Source organism: Pan paniscus, chromosome 16, assembly GCF_029289425.2.
Source record: "Pan paniscus chromosome 16, NHGRI_mPanPan1-v2.0_pri, whole genome shotgun sequence".
NCBI classification, from domain to species: domain Eukaryota; kingdom Metazoa; phylum Chordata; class Mammalia; order Primates; family Hominidae; genus Pan; species Pan paniscus.
Genome location: NC_073265.2, coordinates 64,713,588 through 64,732,764, shown reverse-complemented (window position 1 = coordinate 64,732,764; position 19,177 = coordinate 64,713,588). Strand labels below are relative to the sequence as shown.

The following is a 19,177-nucleotide window of genomic DNA, read 5'->3' as shown; positions in this document are numbered from 1 at the left end:
AATCACTAGTATTTCTAAAAGAAAATTGTAAAAGTTCCTTTGTTCTTCATCTTCTGTCTGCCCTCTAAATGTTAATAATATTGAGACTTCAATAATTCATTCATTCATTCATCATAGATATTTATTAAGTAAGTGCTTTGTGCCAGGCACGGTGCTAGGAACTAGGTGAATAAAATAGATATGATTCCTGTCTTCAGGGAACTTACCTCCCTGTTGCTAGATTTTTTTTCCTTTCAGTCTGACTTCCCCACTGCTTATAGTTATTTTTTTGAGGTGGGAGAGGGGAACCAAACTCATCATCTCATCCCTTTGCTTAAAGATCTCTATTGAATCTTTTATGTTTATAGGATCATGTCTGGAATTTGAAGTACAGCATACAAGGGCCTTCCCAGTCTGGTTCAGCCCCCCTGTTCACACATCTCCCACCATTCTCCCTCATACACATTGGACACACTAGCTATATGATATCCCCAATAAGCCCTGTTCTTTCATGACCCTGATTTGAAACATTTTGTTCTCTGACTAGAATACTTTTCTCTGCCTGACAGATTCCTACTCATCCTTCAAGGCACTCCTAAAAAAATTTTTTTTATATCCATAGAGTTTGAATCCCATAGCATTCTGTTCATAGAACCTTCCTAGAATTTATTACATTATGTGGTAAAGATGTATTTATACATCTGTCTCCATAGTTAAATGATTGTAAACTGCTTGGAATAGGGTCTTTATGTCTCTATGTTGTGTCTTCTCACTTGATCTTAGCGAAAGGCCAAGAAGCGATCTATGTTGTGTCTTCTCAACAACTACTGTACTGATTAGCACAGAATGGGCCCTCAGCAAATATTTGTTGTGAATGTTTGACTAATCCTTTCTTTTCCCCTTCCCTTAAGTTTTTCTTTAAATGTGTGTGTGCACGGATTATGACTGGCCTTTTACTTTTTGCAAATTTTTGTTATTACATTGTTTTATAATACGATAAAATCAGAAAATATACTTAAAACTTTTCCCAAATGCAGTAAGAGCCTATTTAAGAAAGCATTATCTCTTTTAAAATCACATTTTAAGAAAAGGCAGTGTTTTCCTGAGAAGTGGAAAATATTTGAGATAAACCAGTAAATATTAAAGAGACTGGATTTGTTTCCTTTTTTGGTACATTAACAAAGTGCTTATGGAAAAATCATAGTTTTAGTTTGGAAATTCATCAAACCTCTTGCTGCCTTATGGCAAACCAGTGTGTCTTTGCTCAGAGTCTGTCTCCTAGCAGATTAATATGGGCTGAAGGGATCAATAGATATAAAAAGGCAGTAATTCACAATGAAGGAGAGAGGGGGGAAACAGGTCATGAGAGGAAGGTAGTTCATTAATGCATCCATCACTGAAATAATGGAGAAATGGCATATTTGTTGAAATACAGAAGTATCTTCAAATTTGGTAAAAGCCAGACATTGCATCTTATCTTGAATCACTTTCCTTATTTAGGTCTTCATTGCAGGATGACTGACTGCATTTTTTCATGGTGTTTGTTCTGCACAACACCTGTAATCAACACCTGTTTCTTTATTGTATTGAGACCTCTCCATAGTTTGTGCTGTTAAAAGGAGCTTGTGCCTAGGATGGCATTGTTAATCTCTGGAGCTGCCAGAGAAGTCTGAGAGTAGGGACAAAAAGATGGGAACTGAAGTCTAAATACTTCTGGCCTCAGCTTTTTCTTTATAGCCACAGAGCCTTGAATAAGGAAGAATTGGTCCTTTAAAAAGTGTTTTCAGTTGAGGCCGGGCGCGGTGGCTCAGGCCTGTAATCCCACCACTTTGGGAGGCCGAGGCAGGTGGATCACGAGGTCAAGGGATCGAGACCATCCTGGCCAACATAGTGAAACCCCGTCTCTACTAAAAATACAAAAAAATAGCCGGGCATGGTGGCGGGCGCCTGTAGTCCCAGCTACTCAGGAGGCTGAGGCAGGAGAATGGCGTGAACCCAGGAGGCGGAGCTTGCAGTGAGCCGAGATCACGCCACTGCACTCCAGCCTGGGCAACAGAGTGAGACTCTGTCTCAAAAAAAAAAAAAAAATCGTTTTCAGTTGAATGTTTATTTCTTTTGTTTTTCTTTCTTTCTTGTCACCCAGGCTGGAGTACAATGACATGATCTTGGCTTACTGCAGCCTCTGCCTCCTGGGTTCTAGCTATTCTCCCGCATCAGCCTCCTGAGTAGCTGGGATTACAGGCGCAAGCCAGCACACCTGGTTAATTTTTGTTTTCTTAGTAGAGACGAGGTTTCACCCTGTTGGCCAGGCTGGTCTCAAACTTCTGACCTCAGGTGATCCACCTGCCTCGGCCTCCCAAGGTGCTGGGATTATAGGCGTGAACCATTGCACCTGGCCTTTTTTTTTTTTTTTTTTTTGAGATAGAGTCTCACTCAGTCACCCAGGCTAGACTGCAGTGGTATGATCTTGGCCCTCTGCAGCCTTGGCCTCTTAGGCTCAAGCACTCCTCCCACCTCAGCCCCCCGAGTAGCTGGGACCACAGGCATGTGCCACCATGCATGGCTAATTTTTAAATTTTTTTGTAGAGATGGGGTCTCACCATGTTGCCCAGGCTGGTCTCTAACTCCTGGGCTCAAGCAGTCTTCCCACCTTGGCCTTCCAAAGTGCTGAGATTACAGATGTGAGCCACCACTCCCAGCCTGAACACATATTTCTAGTTTAAATGTATGGTTTTGTATAAAATGGATTAGAGAGATTGCATTGATACAGGCTAAAGGGAAGCAACAGAGGTCATATGATTCTAAGAAATTCTATCTTTGTTGAAAGAAATTTTAGTGTGAAATGACCAGAGTAAAGAAAAAAGAGAATGAACATTCATCCATTCAGAGACTACCAAGTGCTAGGTATGGTAGTGGGTGCTCTTCCATCCGTTTCTCATTCAAGGTGAGGAAATTGTGGCTCAGAGAGGTTAAATGGCTTGCCCAAATAACACACAGTAGTGAATAAGAAGATGGATTGGTTCTTTATAATCCCCAAAACCACACTAAACTTTCTCCTTTGTTGCTAGGTAACTGACATTTCAGGAGACAGAAGTTTTTTGTTTATTTCAAGAGCAGGTTTCTTACAGGTCTGGCTTTTCACTCTCCTAGGTTGTCTTGGGATATAGGATTTAAGGTACTACCTGTGGAACCGAGAGTGCCAGCACATTATTCTTGACCTCTTGAGTGGCTAGTTCCTTGCCCAAAGCTCATCTCAAAATTATAGCTGCTCTTGGGAGTTTGATGTAACATGGAGGCTATGTTGTTGGTTTTATTCTCTCTGATACCATTATTTCAACACTAATGAATTGTGTCCAGGGTGTACCCTGCTTAATTGACAGCTTTCTCAGCTGTTTTATAGCAGGTTCTCTAGTATCTTTATCTTCATGGCCATAGTCAAGAAACTTGTTTTTATTTATTTAAACATGGTTGTGGGAGAAGTAGATAATTATAGTATGCTTTTTGACTATGCAGGAACAAATCTTACCCTTGAGGCCAGGCACGGTGGCTCATGCCTGTAATTCCAGCACTTTGGGAGGCTGAGGCAGGTGGATTTCTTGAGCCCAGGAGTTTGAGATCAGCCTGGGCTACATGGTGAAACCCCATCTCTACTAAAAAATGCAAAAATTAGCCAGGCATGGTGACGTGTGCATGTAGTCTCAGCTACTTGGGAGGCTGAGGCAGGAGGATCAATTGAGCCCAGGAGGTCGGGGCTGCAGTGAGCCATGATTGCTCCACTCCATCCTCGGTGACAAAGCAACACCCTGTCTCAAAAAAGCAAAACAAAACAAATCTTACCCTTACCTGAAAAACTGGTTAAGGAGGGTTGTAAGTGGTAATGTTAGTTTCTCCATATATCAATTCAGACCTTATCCCAAAGGAAGACCAGAGCTGTTTGAACTCCAGCTCTTCCTTAGCTGCCAGGTGTTAACAACTTGTGTTTCATAAGCATAGATAGATTCAAACCATTGTCCTGGAGTTAAAATATTTTCTAAGCTGTGACTCATCTTTTGGCTCATTCTTTCTTTCACTAGGAAATACACTGAGTTTTAATTTCGAGAATTTCAATTATCCCTTCTGAAGACTGTGTTGCTCATTAAAGTTGCTGGGACTTGTTTTTCTGGTAACCAGCAGAGCTACAAATTACTTTGTACTCAGTGGTCATGTTAAACCTATGTGTAAGCAGAGGGAGAAATCTGATTAACTGTCTCAAGGAAGGTTGTTGAAGATGAGGCCATTCTTTCTGACTCCTTTTAGAGGTTCATCTCTTCCACCAGAGGGATGGGTGTGCAGGAGGGTGAATCTGAGGCTGAACAGAGCAGGTGCTACGCATGTGTATTTGTATCTGTAAATATCACATCACTGTTTACAGTACACTGGACTCTACATGCAAGGCCTGGTCAGGCCAAACCAGGAGGAATTGTTCCTGTGCTTAAAGCCAAGAATAACATCCTGACCAGCAGGGGGACAGAGGTCAGCTCAAGGCAACAGCTCTTGGGAGCTACAGAACATTAAGAACCTTGGAGGAACTGAGCTTAATAAAAAGGAAGGCAAGATGTACTTTGAAGGAAGTGTGTGAAACCTGCATGCCTTTCTCTTATTAGGACATGGTTTATTTATGAAAAATGAAAAGTTATCTTTTTTTTTTTTTGAGACAGAGTCTCGCACTGTCTCCTGGGCTGGAATGCAGTCACACGATCTTGGATCACTGCAACCTCTGCCTCCTGGGTTCAAGCGATTCTCCTGCCTCAGCCTCCCAAGTAGCTGGGATTACAGGCACCTGCCACCACACCCTGTTAATTGTTTGTATTTTCAGTAGAGACAGGGTTTCATTCACTATGTTGGCCAGGCTGGTCTCGAACCCCTGACCTCGTGATCTGCACACCTTGGCTTCCCTAAGTGCTGGGTTTACAGGGGCGAGCCACTGTGTCCAGCCAAACAATGAAAATTTGTCTTAACAGATGGATATGTGATGAGTTCATATCACTTCTTGGTCATTTAGATTTTCCACTTCTACTTATACACTGATTTATCCATTGACTATTTTTTATTAGAAATTGTATACCCAGCTAAGTAGCAGGAAAAATATGTTCTATTATTCTGGTGTTTTATTCTATAAGCAACATCAGAGAGGCCCACTAGAGAACTGTATTTAAAGGATAATAGGTTAATTAAAAAACAGGTACCATGTCTCGGCCGGGGGTGGTGGCTCACGCCTGTAATCCCAGCACTTTGGGAGGCCGAGGCAGGTGGATCACGAGGTGAGGAGATCGAGACCATCCCAGCTAACACGGTGAAACCCTGTCTCTATTAAAAATACAAAAAAATTAGCCGGGTGTGGTGGCGGGAGGCTGAAGCAGAAGAATGGCGTGAACCCGGGAGGTGGAGCTTGCCAGGAGCCAAGATTGCGCCACTGTACTCCAGCCTGGGCGACAGAGTGAGATTCTGTCTCAAAAAAAAAAAAAAGCAGAAAAAACAAAAAACAAAAACAGGTACCATGTCTCCTGGGGAATTTACTGACTGGCTAGAGTTTTATTTCTGGGATCTTTCTGTGCTCACTTCTTTTTCCTTCCATCTTTCCTCATTTTGATGCTGGCCACTCACTCCACAGAGGCAACTCAAACTATTTTCTGAAGGAGCATTCTAAGTTTGTCCTGTTGTCTTCTCTGGGACTCATTTCTCTGGCGTGGCTTCAGCTGGTTCCAGGCCAGAATGATCTTCTGAAAGCTTTTCTTCATGGCCTTTATTTCTTGGCTCTTTTCATGCACTTTGCCTGATTGGTTTTGCTGGTTCTTTCCTTCTCCAATGGTGTAAGCTATGTTGCCTTAATCGTAAGGCTCTAAAGCTCAGGTGCAGCCTCAGGCCGTTTAGACTTTCCTCGGGTTTATAAAGTACTTTTGTCCTTTCCTAGAAATTGGGGGATGAATCAGATGCTCTGTTATGAGGTATTGCTGACTCTCCTGCGATTTTAGTTTGCCAGTTGTTTAAATAGTGTGTAGCAATTTGAATTGTATTTGTAAGGTAGGACTTGTTGCCAAGACTCCGAAGTAGGTCATTGCTATTATGCTTTTTCTCTTTATTTTTCTTATATGTATTATATATAATATAAAATATATATTATAATAATAAAATTATATATTATAATAATATATAGTATAATATATAATAATATATAATATAATAATATATTATAAGATATAATAATATATAATATAATAATATATTATAAGATATAATAATATATAATATAATAATATATTATAAGATATAATAATATATAATATAATAATATATTATAAGATATAATAATATATAATATAATAATATATTATAAGATATAATAATATATAATATAATAATATATTATATATAATAATATATTATAATATATAATATATTATAATATATAATATATTATAATATATAATATATAATATATTATAATATATAATATAATATATCATAATTTATTATATATTATGATATATTATAATATATAATATATCATAATATATCATGATATATTATATTATAATATATCATGATATATTATAATATAATATATCATATATTATAACATAATATATAATAATATAATATGTGATATATATAATGTAATATATATATCTATTATAGAGACAGGATCTCACTATGTTGGCCAGGCTGATCTTGAATTGGCCTCAAGTGATCTTCCTGCCTTGGCCTCCCAGAGTGCTAGGATTACAGGCATGAGCCACCGTGCCCAGCCCTCCCTTTCTTTTTCTTTCTTTCTTTTTTTTTTGAGATGGAGTCTCTTTCTGTCGCTGGGGCTGGAGTGCAGTGGTACGATCTTGGCTCACTACAACCCCACCTCCTGGTTCAAGCGATTCTTCTGCCTCAGCCTCCTGACTAGCTGGGAGTACAGGCGCATGCCACCATGCCCAGCTAATTTTTGTATTTTTAGTAGAGACGGGGTTTCACCATATTGGCCAGGCTGGTCTCGAGCTCCTGACCTTGTGATCTGCCCTCGGCCTCCCAAAGTGCTGGGATTACAGGCATAAGCCAACACGCCCAGCCATTTTTTTTTTTCTTTGAAACAGAGTCTCGCTCTGTCACCCAGGCTGGAGTGCAATGGCGCAATCTTGGCACACTGCAACCTCCACATCCTGGGTTCAAGCAATTTTCCTGCCTTAGCCTCCTGAGTAGCTGGGATTACAGACATGCACCACCATGCCTGGCTGATTTTTGTATTTTTAATAGTGACAGGGTTTCACCATGTTGGCCAGGCTGGTCTCGAACTCCTGACGACCTCAAATGATCCACCCGCCTTGGCTTCCCAAAGTGCTGGGATTATAGTTGTGGGCCACCGTGCCCGGTCCTCCCTTTATTTTTCAATTGAAAAATTAGCAAAGACAGAATTGCCGTGTCCATGGTCACATGGTAAGCTAGTTTTATACCTTTCGAAGCAAACCTCATTTTTTTATTCGTTATACCTTTCAGTGCAAGTATTAGCTTAACAAATAACAGGTGCTTATTAAATATGAATAAATAAGTCATAACTGTGGGTTGATTGGGAATAGAGGTATGGTGAAAATTCAGAATTCTCATCAGGTTCATCATATTGTAGACAAACAGCTGAGAAAAGTTTCTGGATGGAAGGGACAGAATAGCCACGCATGAAGCTTTTAGTAGTGTAGAATGCCTACAAAAAAATTATTCCTGGCTGGGTGCAGTGGCTCACACCTGTAATCCCAGCACTTTGGGAGGCCGAGGCAGACGGATCATGAGGTCAGGAGTTGGAGACCAGCCTGGCCAATATGGTGAAACCTTGTCTCTACTAAAAATACAAAAATTAGCCAGGCGTGGTGGTGTGCGCCTGTAGTCCCAGCTACTCGGGAGGCTGAGGCAGAAGAATCACTTGAACCCTGGAGGCAGAGGTTGCAGTGAGCCAAGATGGCACCACTGCACTCCAGCCTGGGTGACAGAGTGAGACTATCTAAAAAAAAAAAAAAAAAAAAAAAAAAAAAAATCCCAATTTAGCTCACAGATGCAATCCCAGCTCTTTGGGAATGTGAGATGGAATGATCACTTGAGCACTGGAGTTCAAGACCAGCCTGGCCAACAAAGGGAGTCCTCGTCTCTACAGAAAATCAAAAAAATTACCCAGGCATGGTGGTGTGCACCTGTAGTCACAGCTACTCGGAAGGCAGGGACAGGAGGATCCCTTGAGCCCGGGAGTTTGAGGCTGCAATGAGCAGTAATTGTGCCACTGCACTACAGTCTGCTGGGTGACAGAGTGAGACATTGTCTCAAAAAAAAAAAAAAAAAAAAAATGTGCTGAGGGCAGTGGCTCATGCCTGTAATCCCAGCACTTTGAGAGGGATCATGAGAGGATCGCTTGAGCCCCAGAGTTTGAGACCAATCCTGGGCTATGTAGTGAGACCTTGTCTCTACTAAAAATAACAAAGAAAAAAATTACTGGGTGTGATGACATATGCCATGCCTATAGTCCCAGCTACTCGAGAGGCTGAGGCTGGAGGATTGTTTGAGCCCAGGAGGTCGAAGCTGCAGTGAGCCAAGATTGTGCCACTACATTCCAGCCTGGGTCACAGAGTGAGACCCTGTCTCAAAAAAAGAAAAAAAAAAATCCCAATTTAAATCATTCTAAAATGAAGAAACAGAAAAGTAGTTTGTCTAAAAAGGAAATTGGTTATAATGTAAGGAGAAATAGGATGAGAGTGCATAAAAGAACATGAATTAGTTGAGAGATAGAAACAGTTCTGGAAGCAGGCATCTTGCCAGCCTGGGTCAGACAATAAAAATGAAAATTTTCCTCCCCTTTCCAAAACCACTATCCAGAGGGGCTGTTATTGACTCTGGATACTAGTATCCAGTTTTGGGGTTGCCATATAAAGCATGAAGAGGTCCAGTGGGGTCAGTTAGCACAAAGAATAGCTGCTCTTTTGATTGGCTAAGTTCTTCTTAATAATTTTACTGGCCTCAAATTCCAAAGCCAAAACCATTTTCTGATTCTTTTGCTGTGTCCATTTGGCTTGTGGGACCAAAGCAGCAGCTGAGACTGCTATACTACACTGCATTAGGCAATAATCCTTCGGAAGGCCTGGCCACTTTTCTTTTTGTTTTCTTTTTTTTTCTTTCTTTCTTTTTTTTTTTGAGACAGTTTCGCTCTTGTTGCCCAGGCTGGAGTGCAATGGCATGATCTCAGCTCACTGCAACCTCTGCCTCTTGGGTTTAAGCAGTTCTCCTACCTCAGCCTTCCAAGTAGCTGACATTACAGGCGTGCGCCACCACATCCGGCTAGTTTTGTATTTTTAGTAGAGATGGATGGAGTTTCACCATGTTGGTCAGGCTAGTCTTGAACTCCTGACCTCAAGTGATCCTCCCACCTCTACCTCCCAAAGTGTGGCCTCCCAAATTTTTTAAATTTTTTTATTTTTTGCTTTGGGACTAGTAATTTGCATCTCATTTAGGATCCCTCTTCTCCCCCCTCATTTTTTCATGCATACCTGCACTAAGTCCTGTTTTCTGAACCTAGATCTGGCTTCTGGCCTCATTGAATTATACAAATTTTAACTATGTCTGGTTTCAGACCTGTTTCTACCTTTTTGTTTGTCTTTCCCTGCTCCCTGTAGCAAACTGGGTTCAGACTTGCTTGGAGAAGGGATGATAGTTTTCACTTGTTTGTTTTTTGACTCCATAAATATGCTCTCTTCTTACTAATTATTCTTTCTTTCTTTGTCAAACAGGCTACCAAGCAGTTTCTCGAAGAGATTAACAAGTGGACAGTTCAGTACAATGTTTCCCCGCTGTCTTGGAATGTGGCTGTCAAGTTCCTCATGGCAAGGAAGTTTGATGTGCTCCGTGCCATAGAATTGTTCCACTCCTACAGAGTATGTGGCTCAGGGGTGGACCAGACCTGTGGCAGTTGGGCTAAGTGTTGCTGTTGTCCCTGTCATGCTCGACACACACATTGGTTCTCTAAGTGTTCCTCCTCACTTTCATAAAAAATGGATCCATATCCAGGAGCCCTTGTGAGAGCTGAAGCTGGGCAAGGCAGCTACTGGAAGGCACTACTTTTGTACCTAAGTTTTGATCGTAGACCAGGATGCCACATCTAATGATTGAGACGGAGGAAGTAGCCTGACAGCATCCTGGTGGCAGGATAGGGGTTCACCCTTCCTAGAATTTTAATCCTAGCTCTTTTCATTGGCCTCTGGCCACATGAAAATCTTGGTTTTCAGGTTGTCTAAGGCTTTTAGAAACTTGCCATTCAGATGAATGATGAGCTTAGTGGGCAGTTCAGGAAGGGAAGTTTTAACACTGGAAAAGAAGAGCAACTGTGTATTAGCTAGGTCCATTATCTTAAAGTATCTTTATGCAAATGTAGCGGCATCAGGATTTTACTTTGTTTTGATTTTTGTTTTTTGAGGGGGCATAGACTTTGGTTTTGTGCTTCTGTTTGCTTTCTCAGTTAGTAGTGTCTTTGATAAAACACTATACAGCATGTTACTTTGGGGTCAGAATCCTTCTAAAGAAATACAAAATCTCCCTAAAAAAAAAAAATTGGGATAACAAGCACTAGGATTAGCTTAACTGAAGTTTGGTTACATCTATCTTGTGGACCAGCTCATTCAATATTCATTCATTTACTCAACAGATACTTATTTTATACTTACTGTGTTCCAGGTACAGAGATTACTATTTAGAAAGAGAGACTAGGGCTGGGTGCGGTGGCTCATGCCTGTAATCTCAGCACTTTGGGAGGCCAAGGCAGGTGGATCACTTGAGGTCAGGAGTTTGAGACCAGCCTGAACAAAATGGCAAAACCGCATCTCTACTAAAACTACAAAAATTAGCTGGGTGTAGTGGCACCTGTATTCCCAGCTACTCGGGAGGCTGAGGAGGGACAATCACTTGAACCAAGGAGGTGGAGGTTGCAGTGAGCCAAGATCACACCATTGCATTCCAGTCTGGGCAACAGAGTGAGACTGTTTAAAAAAAAAAAAAAAAAGAGAAAATAAACAAAGAGTTGTAGAAATGTTATGATAAGGCAGCACTGGATTCTGTGGAAGCACTTTTTTTTTTGAGACAGAGTCTTGCTGTGTCTCCCAGACTGAAGTGAAGTGGCATGATCTCAGCTCACTGCAGATCTCTGCCTCCTGAGCTCAAGTGATCCTCCCACCTCACCTTAGCCTCCCGAGTAGCTGGGACCACAGGCACGCGCCACCATATCTGGCTAATTTTTTTGTATTTTTAGTAGAGACGGGGTTTTGCTATATTGCCCAGGCTGGTCTCGAACTCCTGAGCTCAAGTGATCCACGCACCTCGGCCTCCCAAAGTACTGGGATTACAGGCATGAGCCACCGTGCCCAGCCTAAGAGGTTTAAAACAAGCAGTTGATGAAATAAGACAAACCAAGATAATATTTTTTCGTTATCGGTATATAAAGGTAGAGAATGTCTCCGGAAAAAGGAAATGTAGGTGGTCAACCTTGTCATTTAAGAGGAGAACTGAAGAGGCTGGGCGCGGTGGCTCATGCCTGTAATCCCAGCACTTTGGGAGGCCGAGGCGGGTGGATCGCTTCAGCCCAGGAGTTGGAGACCAGCCTGGGCAACATGGCAAAACCCCGTCTCTACTAAAAACACAAAAATTAGCCAGGCATGGTGGCACGTGCCTGTAATCCCAGCTACTCAGGAACCTGAGGCAAGAGAATCTCTTGGACGTGGAGGTTGCAGTGAGCCAAGATCATGCCACTGCACTCCAGCCTCGGCAACAGTGTGAGACTCGGTCTCAATTAAAAAAAAAAGAATCTGGCCATCAGGGTGAGGAAAATGAAGTCATGGTAGCTGCTGTTGGAGACAATATCAGGTGGAGAGAAGGCTCCTATTTAAACATAGGAGAGGCCTAAACCTAGAAAATATGTGAGGACGTAGGCATCCAGACATTTTTGAGGTCCATATTTTAGTGTCCTGGTACCATGTCAGTGCTGCTGCGTGTTTAAGAACCTTGATCCTGCACCTGAATGTAACATACTGGTTACTCTTCAGGGTTAGGGTTCTTACTGAGTCAGAGAAAAATACCCTACCTGAGGGGCTGATAAAGTAGCTTTGGACAGGAATTCTGAAAATGCTTGACTGGCTTGGAGGCAGGTTACAAAGAAATTCATAATTCATTTAGTTGACTTCATTATTCATTTAGCTGAATTCTTTTTTTTTTTTTTGAGACAGAGTCTCATTTTGTCACCCAGGCTGGAGTGCAGTGGTGCTGTCTTGGCTTACTGCAACCTCCACCTTCTGGGTTCAAGCAATTCTCCTGCCTCAGCCTCCTGAGTAGCTGGGATTATGGGCGCGCACCACCATGCCAGGCTAATTTTTGTATTTTTAGCCGAGACAAGGTTTCACCATGTTGGCCAGGCTGCTCTCGAACTCCTGACCTCAGGTGACCTGCCCGCCTTGGCCTCTCAAAGTGGTGGGATTACAGGCGTGGGCCACTGCGCCCGGCCCATTTAATTGAATTCTAATTCAACTAAATGAAGTAGAATTGGTTATGAAATTAGTTACAAAATTTATTTAGTTATGAAATTTATAATTCATTCATTCATTGATAACCACGTTATCTCTGAGATTTGGTGGTTACATGGTGCTGTCCTGGATATACAGTATTTTCATATTAATACATTTTGCTGTGCTTCCTTTTTAGGAAACTCGAAGGAAGGAAGGCATTGTAAAGCTGAAACCTCATGAGGAACCTCTTCGTTCTGAGATCCTCAGTGGAAAATTCACCATCTTAGTGAGTGTTTAGGGACCTATCTTGTAGGGCCTTATTACTTCCTTTTTTAACTGGTGTCCTGTTTGGACTTTGTTTTTTTTTTTTTTTTTTAATTTTATTATTATTATACTTTAAGTTTTAGGGTACATGTGCACAATGTGCAGGTTTGTTACATATGTATACATGTGCCTTGTTGGTGTGCTGCACCCATTAACTCGTCATTTAGCATTAGGTATATCTCTTAATGCTATCCCTCCCCCATCCCCCCCTGTTTGGACTTTGTTCCTATATACCTTATCCTGAATCTAGAGAGTCTCCACAGTTAGGAGCAGATGTGAAACAGCCATGCAGTTTGGTATAAAATTATTTTAGTAACAATTGAATTACTAATAGTTTCTAGTAATTAGAGTTACTAATGATAATTGAATAATTGAATTATGGAAAATCAGTTGTACAGTAGACTTAGAAAAGTTTCTTCAGTTGGTCCATTAAGGTTAGTCATGGTCTTTGGGAGAGGTATGCAATGTGTCAGACACCCATGCTTCCATATTTAACGCAAGCTCTCCACTTAGTTGAGACCTCAGCCTTTCAAGTAAACATACAATGGCACTTTTAAGGCAGAGGGTGGAAATCATGGTCCTGTTCCCTGGTTCTCTCCTGCTGCTTGTTTCTTTTGCCATTCTGCCAGGGAAGTTAGCTAGGAAGCCAGTGCACAGCCATCCTTTGATCTGTCTGTAGTTGAAGAGCAAAGAGAATGTGTTTTTTTTTTTCTTACCACAGAAATATGGTCCAGGGAGTCCTGGGAGAATCAGGCAAGGGATGATATTAACACTCTTCCCTTTGGAGAGCAGTTAGTGAAGTCAGGGAATTATTGTTAGCATCTGTTTTCTACATGTATCAAACCCTTATCCAGTATATAAGTCTTAGTAATTGCTGTGATTTTCTATTTGATTTTTTTAATGTTTCTTGTTTTATTTGCTTTAGAATGTTCGGGACCCAACAGGAGCCTCCATTGCCCTCTTTACTGCCAGGTTGCATCATCCCCACAAGTCAGTCCAACATGTGGTACTTCAGGCTCTGTTTTACTTGCTAGACAGAGCTGTGGATAGGTAAGCATTGAGATTATTTTTTAGGTATTCTACATGCAGGTAGGAAAGTGACAGTTTTTTACTTGATTAAATTCAGCAGTGCCTTCGCCATTCTCCTAGGATGTGCCCTGGGCAATGCTATGAATAGAAAACAATCCATGTCCTTTAGAACTCGGCATGTTTGCAGGCACTATCAAGATGGTGGGCTTTCTCTTTACCACCTTGGCTCTATGTCAGGAAAACAAGCTGAGAAAGTCAATTATCGGCAATCTTCAGTGTATGGAAAACTACTTATTGGAAAAGAATGAGGGGGAGATGACCTGTGCTGGTTCTTTTTGCTCATATCAGAACCTCTAGGGCCTCAGTTTCTTTGTCTGCATAACAGGAATAATGCCGTTTAGTTCAGAGGATTTTGAGACTCAACATTCAGGGGAGGGCTGGGTGCAGTGGCTCACACCTGTAATCCCAGCACTTTGGGAGGCTGAAGCAGGTGGATTGCTTGAAGCCAGGAGTTGAGACCAGCCTGGACAACATGGTGAAACCCTGTCTCTGATAAAAAGTACAAAAAATTAGCTGGGTGTGGTAGCGTGCACCTTTAGTCCCAGCTTCTTGGGGGAGGTGGGGGAGGTTGCTGAGGTGGGAGGATCACTTGAGCCCAGAATGGTGAAGCTGTAGTGAGCCATGATCACGCCACTGCATTCCAGCCTGGGTGACACAGCAAGACCTGTCTCAAAAAAAACCCCACAAAAAAGCCTACACAAAACAAACAACAACAACAAAAAAACATTCAGGGAGAAGTCCAGAAGTATAAAGTTAAGCAAAAACCATCCTTAATAAAAAGAGGTGCATAAGCATAAAGAACCAGCTCAGGTCATCACTCTCTTCCTGCTAAGGTAAATGGTATTGTTACAATTCAATTGACAATTAAACTCAAGCCCCAAGAAGTTTTTTACAGTCATCATATGTTAGTCCAGCTGGTTCTAAGATCCTGGTTTCTTCACTCTTGGGCAGAGTTATTTCTATCCTCCCATGCTGTTATTCTGCTATTCCTTTTTCCCTGGTGCTTGTAATTTACAGTTTCTTACTGCTCTCGACATCTTTGGCTGGTCCTCCGGATTAGAAGTGCTATATTGAGGCCAGGCGCATTGATTCATGCCTGTAATCCTAGCACTTTGGTTGGCTGAGATGGGCAGATTGTCTGAGCCCAGGAGTTTGAGACCAGCCCTGGGCAACATGATGAATCCACTCGCTTCTTGAGGGCAGGAAACTTTCTTTTTAACATCCGAATCTCTGTAGGTTGAGAGAGAATGGTATCATGAACATCCACATATCCATCATCCGTCTTCTTCAAAGTGATCTGTAACCAGTCTTGTTTCATTGGTAGCCCCTCATGGATCTCCTATCCTCAGTTTCTTTCTTTTTTGTTTTTTGAGACTAGGGCTTGGTTTGTCACCCAGGCTGGAGTGCAGTAGCATGATTGTAGCTCACTGCAGTCTTGAACTCCTGGACTTAAGCAATCCTCCCATCTTGGCCTCCCAAAATGCTGGGATTACAAGCATAAGCCACTGCATCTGGCTTCTCCGTTTTTTTAAAACCAATGTCAGGGACTGTATTTTAAACTTCTTGGTGTTTTCTGTAACATGTAGCTCAAGAATTAAAAAAATATTTTTTTTATTTTTTTTTTCCTTTGAGACGGAGTCTCGGTCTGTCCCCCAGGCTGGAGTGCAGTGGCGCTATCTCAGCTCACTGCAAGCTCTGACTCCCGGGTTCATGCCATTCTCCTGCCTCAGCCTCCCAAGTAGCTGGGACTACAGGCGCCTGCCACCACGCCCGTTTTTTTTTTTTTTTTTTTTTTTTTTTGTATTTTTAGTAGAGATGGGGTTTCACCTTGTTAGCCAGGATGGTCTCGATCACCTGAGCTCGTGATCCGCCCACCTCAGCCTCCCAAAGTGCTGGGATTACAGGCGTGAGCCACCGTGCCCGGCCCATTGTAAATCTTAAACTGGGTGCAGTGGCTCATGCCTGTAATCCCAACACTTTGGGAGGCCAGGTGAGAGGATCGCTTGAGCCCAGAAGTTCGAGACCAGCCTGGGCAACATAGCAAGACCTCGTCTCTACAAAAAGTTTAAAAATTAGGCAGCCAGGCATGGTGGTATTTGCCTGTAGTCCCAGACACTCACGGAAGGCTGAACTGGGAGGATCACCTGAGCCCTGGGAGGATCACCTGAGCCCTGGGAGGATCATCTGAGCCCTGGGAGGTCGAGGCTGCAGTGCGCCATGATTGTGCCACTGCACTACAGCATGGGCAACAGAGTAAAATGCTGTCTTAAATATATATATATTCTGGTGGCTCACGCATGTAGTCCCAGCACTTTGGGAGTCCAAGGGGGTGGATCTCCTGAGGTCGGGAGTTTGAGACCAGCCTGGCCAACATGGTGAAACCCCATCTCTAGTAAAAATACAAAAAATTAGCCAGGCGTGGTGGTGGGTGCCTGTAATCCTAGCTACTCGAGAGGCTGAGGCAGGAGAATCACTTGAACTTGGGCGGAGGTTGCAGTGAGCAGAGATCGCACTATTGCACTTCAGCCTGGGCAACAAAAGCGAACTCTGTCTCAAAAAAAAAAAAGTATATGTATATATATACACACACATATAAACACACACACATCTATCTATCTATCTATCTATATCTATCTATTCTATACCCTAAAGTGTGAAAATCTTACTGCATTCATGTTTTATGTGCCTTCACAGGATGAGCACTTTGATCTGGGAATATAGAACCTGGATCATTCATTATGCATCCAAGCTTCTTTTTTTTTAAATTCTCTTTGCCCCCTCACTGACTTGTTTTTGTTTTAGTCCCCTGCCACAAGCTGGAGTCATGAGGGGAAAGCCCATAATTTGAATTTGACCCTTGAGGAGCTCATGGAGAAATAGAAAGTATCTAGATCTGGATAGCCTATTCAATAATTGTGCCACACATTTTCTTTATTTCTTTTTATTTAAGAGACAGGGTCTCACTTTTGCTCGGGCTGAAGTGCAGTTGCATCATCATAACTCACAGCAGCCTCAACTCCTGGGCTCAAATGATCCTCCTGCCTCTGTCTCCCAAGGAGCTGGGACCACAGGCACGTACTAATAAACCCGTCCAATTTTAAAATTTTTTTGTAGAGGCGGAGTTTCACTCTGTTGACCAGGCTGGTCTCGAACTTCTGGCCTCAAGCAGTCTTCACATCTCAGTCTCCCAAAGTGCTGAGATTACAGGTGTGAGTCACTGGACCTGTCCTGTGCCACACATTTTAACAGCATCTTGGACCTTTGTGAATCATAGTCTCTCTGGGGTTGTGAAAAAGGAGTCAAGGGCAGGGCGCAGTGACTCACACCTGCAATCCCAGCACTTTGGGAGGCCGAGGGGGGCAGATCACTTGAGGTCAGGAGTTTGAGACCAGCCTGGGCAATATAATGAAACCCCATCTCTACTAAAAATTAAAAAATAAGTAAAGAAATAAATAAGAAAAAGGAGTAAAGATTTAACACTAATGTAACACATTAGGTGCCAGTTGAAACTAAGTCTGCTGGAGAAACTTTCATGTACCTCAGAATTAGACATTTTTGAAATGTTAGCTCATGGGCGGGTGCTTCTGCCTTGGAATTTGTTAAAGGGATGAAGATATGGAGGTTCCTAGGAGGTGCTGGTGCAAAAATAGTAAGATACAAAATAACTTTGAGGCTGGGCATAGTGGCTCACGCCTGTAATCCCAGCACTTTGGGAGGCCGACGTGGGTGGATCACCTGAGGTCAGGAGTTCGAGACCAGCCTGGCCAACATGGCGAAAACCCGTCTCTACTAAAAATACATTAGCCAAGTGTGGTGGCGGGCACCTGTAGTCCTAGCTACTCGGGAGGCTGAGGCAGAAGAATTGCTTGAACCCGGGCGGCGGAGGTTGCAGTGAGCCGAGATCCCGCCGTTGCACTCCAGCCTGGGTGACAAGAGTGAAACTCTGTCTCAAAACAAAAAACAATAACTTTGAGACTCCTGATTTCAGGAATGAGTTTTGTGCCAAACATTTTCTCAATTCTAAATAGATGTGAAAACTCTTGCTGTCATCTGTGAGTAGTCCAATCAAATAATTTATCCTAATGACCATTTGGGTCTGCAGATCACATATAAGTACGGATCTGGCTTGGTGGAAGAGTACATCTTTGAGAAATCTTTATAAATCTGGGAAATTGGACTGAGGAATACTTTCTGTATCTTCAAGTGTTCCTCAGTTTGGTCTGGGAATAGGCTTACTTTTTTTTTTTTTTTTTCCCCTGAGATGGAGTCTCGCTCTGTTGCCCAGGCTGGAGTGCAGTGGTGCAATCTCGATTCACTGCAACCTCTGCCTCTTGGGCTCAGGCAGTTCTCCTGCCTCAGCCTCCCAAGTAGTTGGGATTACAGGCATGTGCCACCATACCCAGCTAATTTTGTATTTTTAGTAGAAATGGGGCTTCACCATATTGGCCAGGCTGGTCTCGAACTGCTGATCTCAGATGATCCACCCGCTTCAGCCTCCCAAAGTGCTGGGATTATAGGTGTGAGCCACCACACCCAGCCATGGCTTACTATTAATACCTGTTAATCTACTTTTTTTTCTTTCTTTTCCCTCTTTTTTTTTTTTTTTTTTTTTAAATAGAGTCAGGGTCTTGCCATGTTGCCCAGACTGGTCTTGAACTCCTGGGTTCAAGCGATCCAGCTGCCTTGGCCTCCCAAAGTGCTAGGATTACAGGCGTGAGCCACTGCGCCCAGTCTTACTTTTTCTTAAGACAAGATCTCACTCTGTCTCCCAGGCTGGAGTGCAGTGGCATGACCTCCCTGTAGCCTCGACCTCCTGGGCTCAAGTGACCCTCCCACCTGAGCCTCCCAAGTAGCTGAGACTATAGGTCACTACATGATGAGGTATTGTCATGTTGCCCAGCCTGGTCTCAAATTCCTGGGCTTAAGCTATCCACCATCCTTAGCCTCCCAAAGTACTGAGACTACAGGCATGAACCACTATGTCAGCCTTAATCTACTTTTTAGGAATGCTTTCCAAAGGCCATTTATGTGTTTGTTCTCTTCCTCCATGGGGTCATAAGAGACAAATTTACCATCAATGAGCTTAGAGGCAGTTTTGTTCTACACAGTTTTTCACAGGTCTGAAATATTTTCTTAGAGATGGGCTTCCAGTCTACTGAATTACAATTCAGTGACCATTTATTTTTAAGGGCTGTGCTAGGGATTGTTGGGCGTAATGAGTTGAACAACAAGTTCTTGTCCTT

The 19,177-nt window shown here is 42.5% G+C and overlaps 1 protein-coding gene across 2 annotated transcripts in view; it reads left to right on the top strand.

Annotated features, from left to right (window-relative positions):
- The window catches only part of PTPN9 (protein tyrosine phosphatase non-receptor type 9), a 107,353-nt gene that overhangs the window by 42,479 nt on the left and 45,697 nt on the right, over positions 1–19,177 (top strand). For both annotated transcript variants that reach the window (XM_034939164.3, XM_063596807.1), the window contains exons 2-4: positions 9,765–9,908; positions 12,718–12,807; positions 13,771–13,895. In XM_034939164.3, coding sequence (XP_034795055.1) covers positions 9,765–9,908; positions 12,718–12,807; positions 13,771–13,895 — 359 coding nt within the window. The remainder of the gene's footprint in view (positions 1–9,764; positions 9,909–12,717; positions 12,808–13,770; positions 13,896–19,177) is intronic.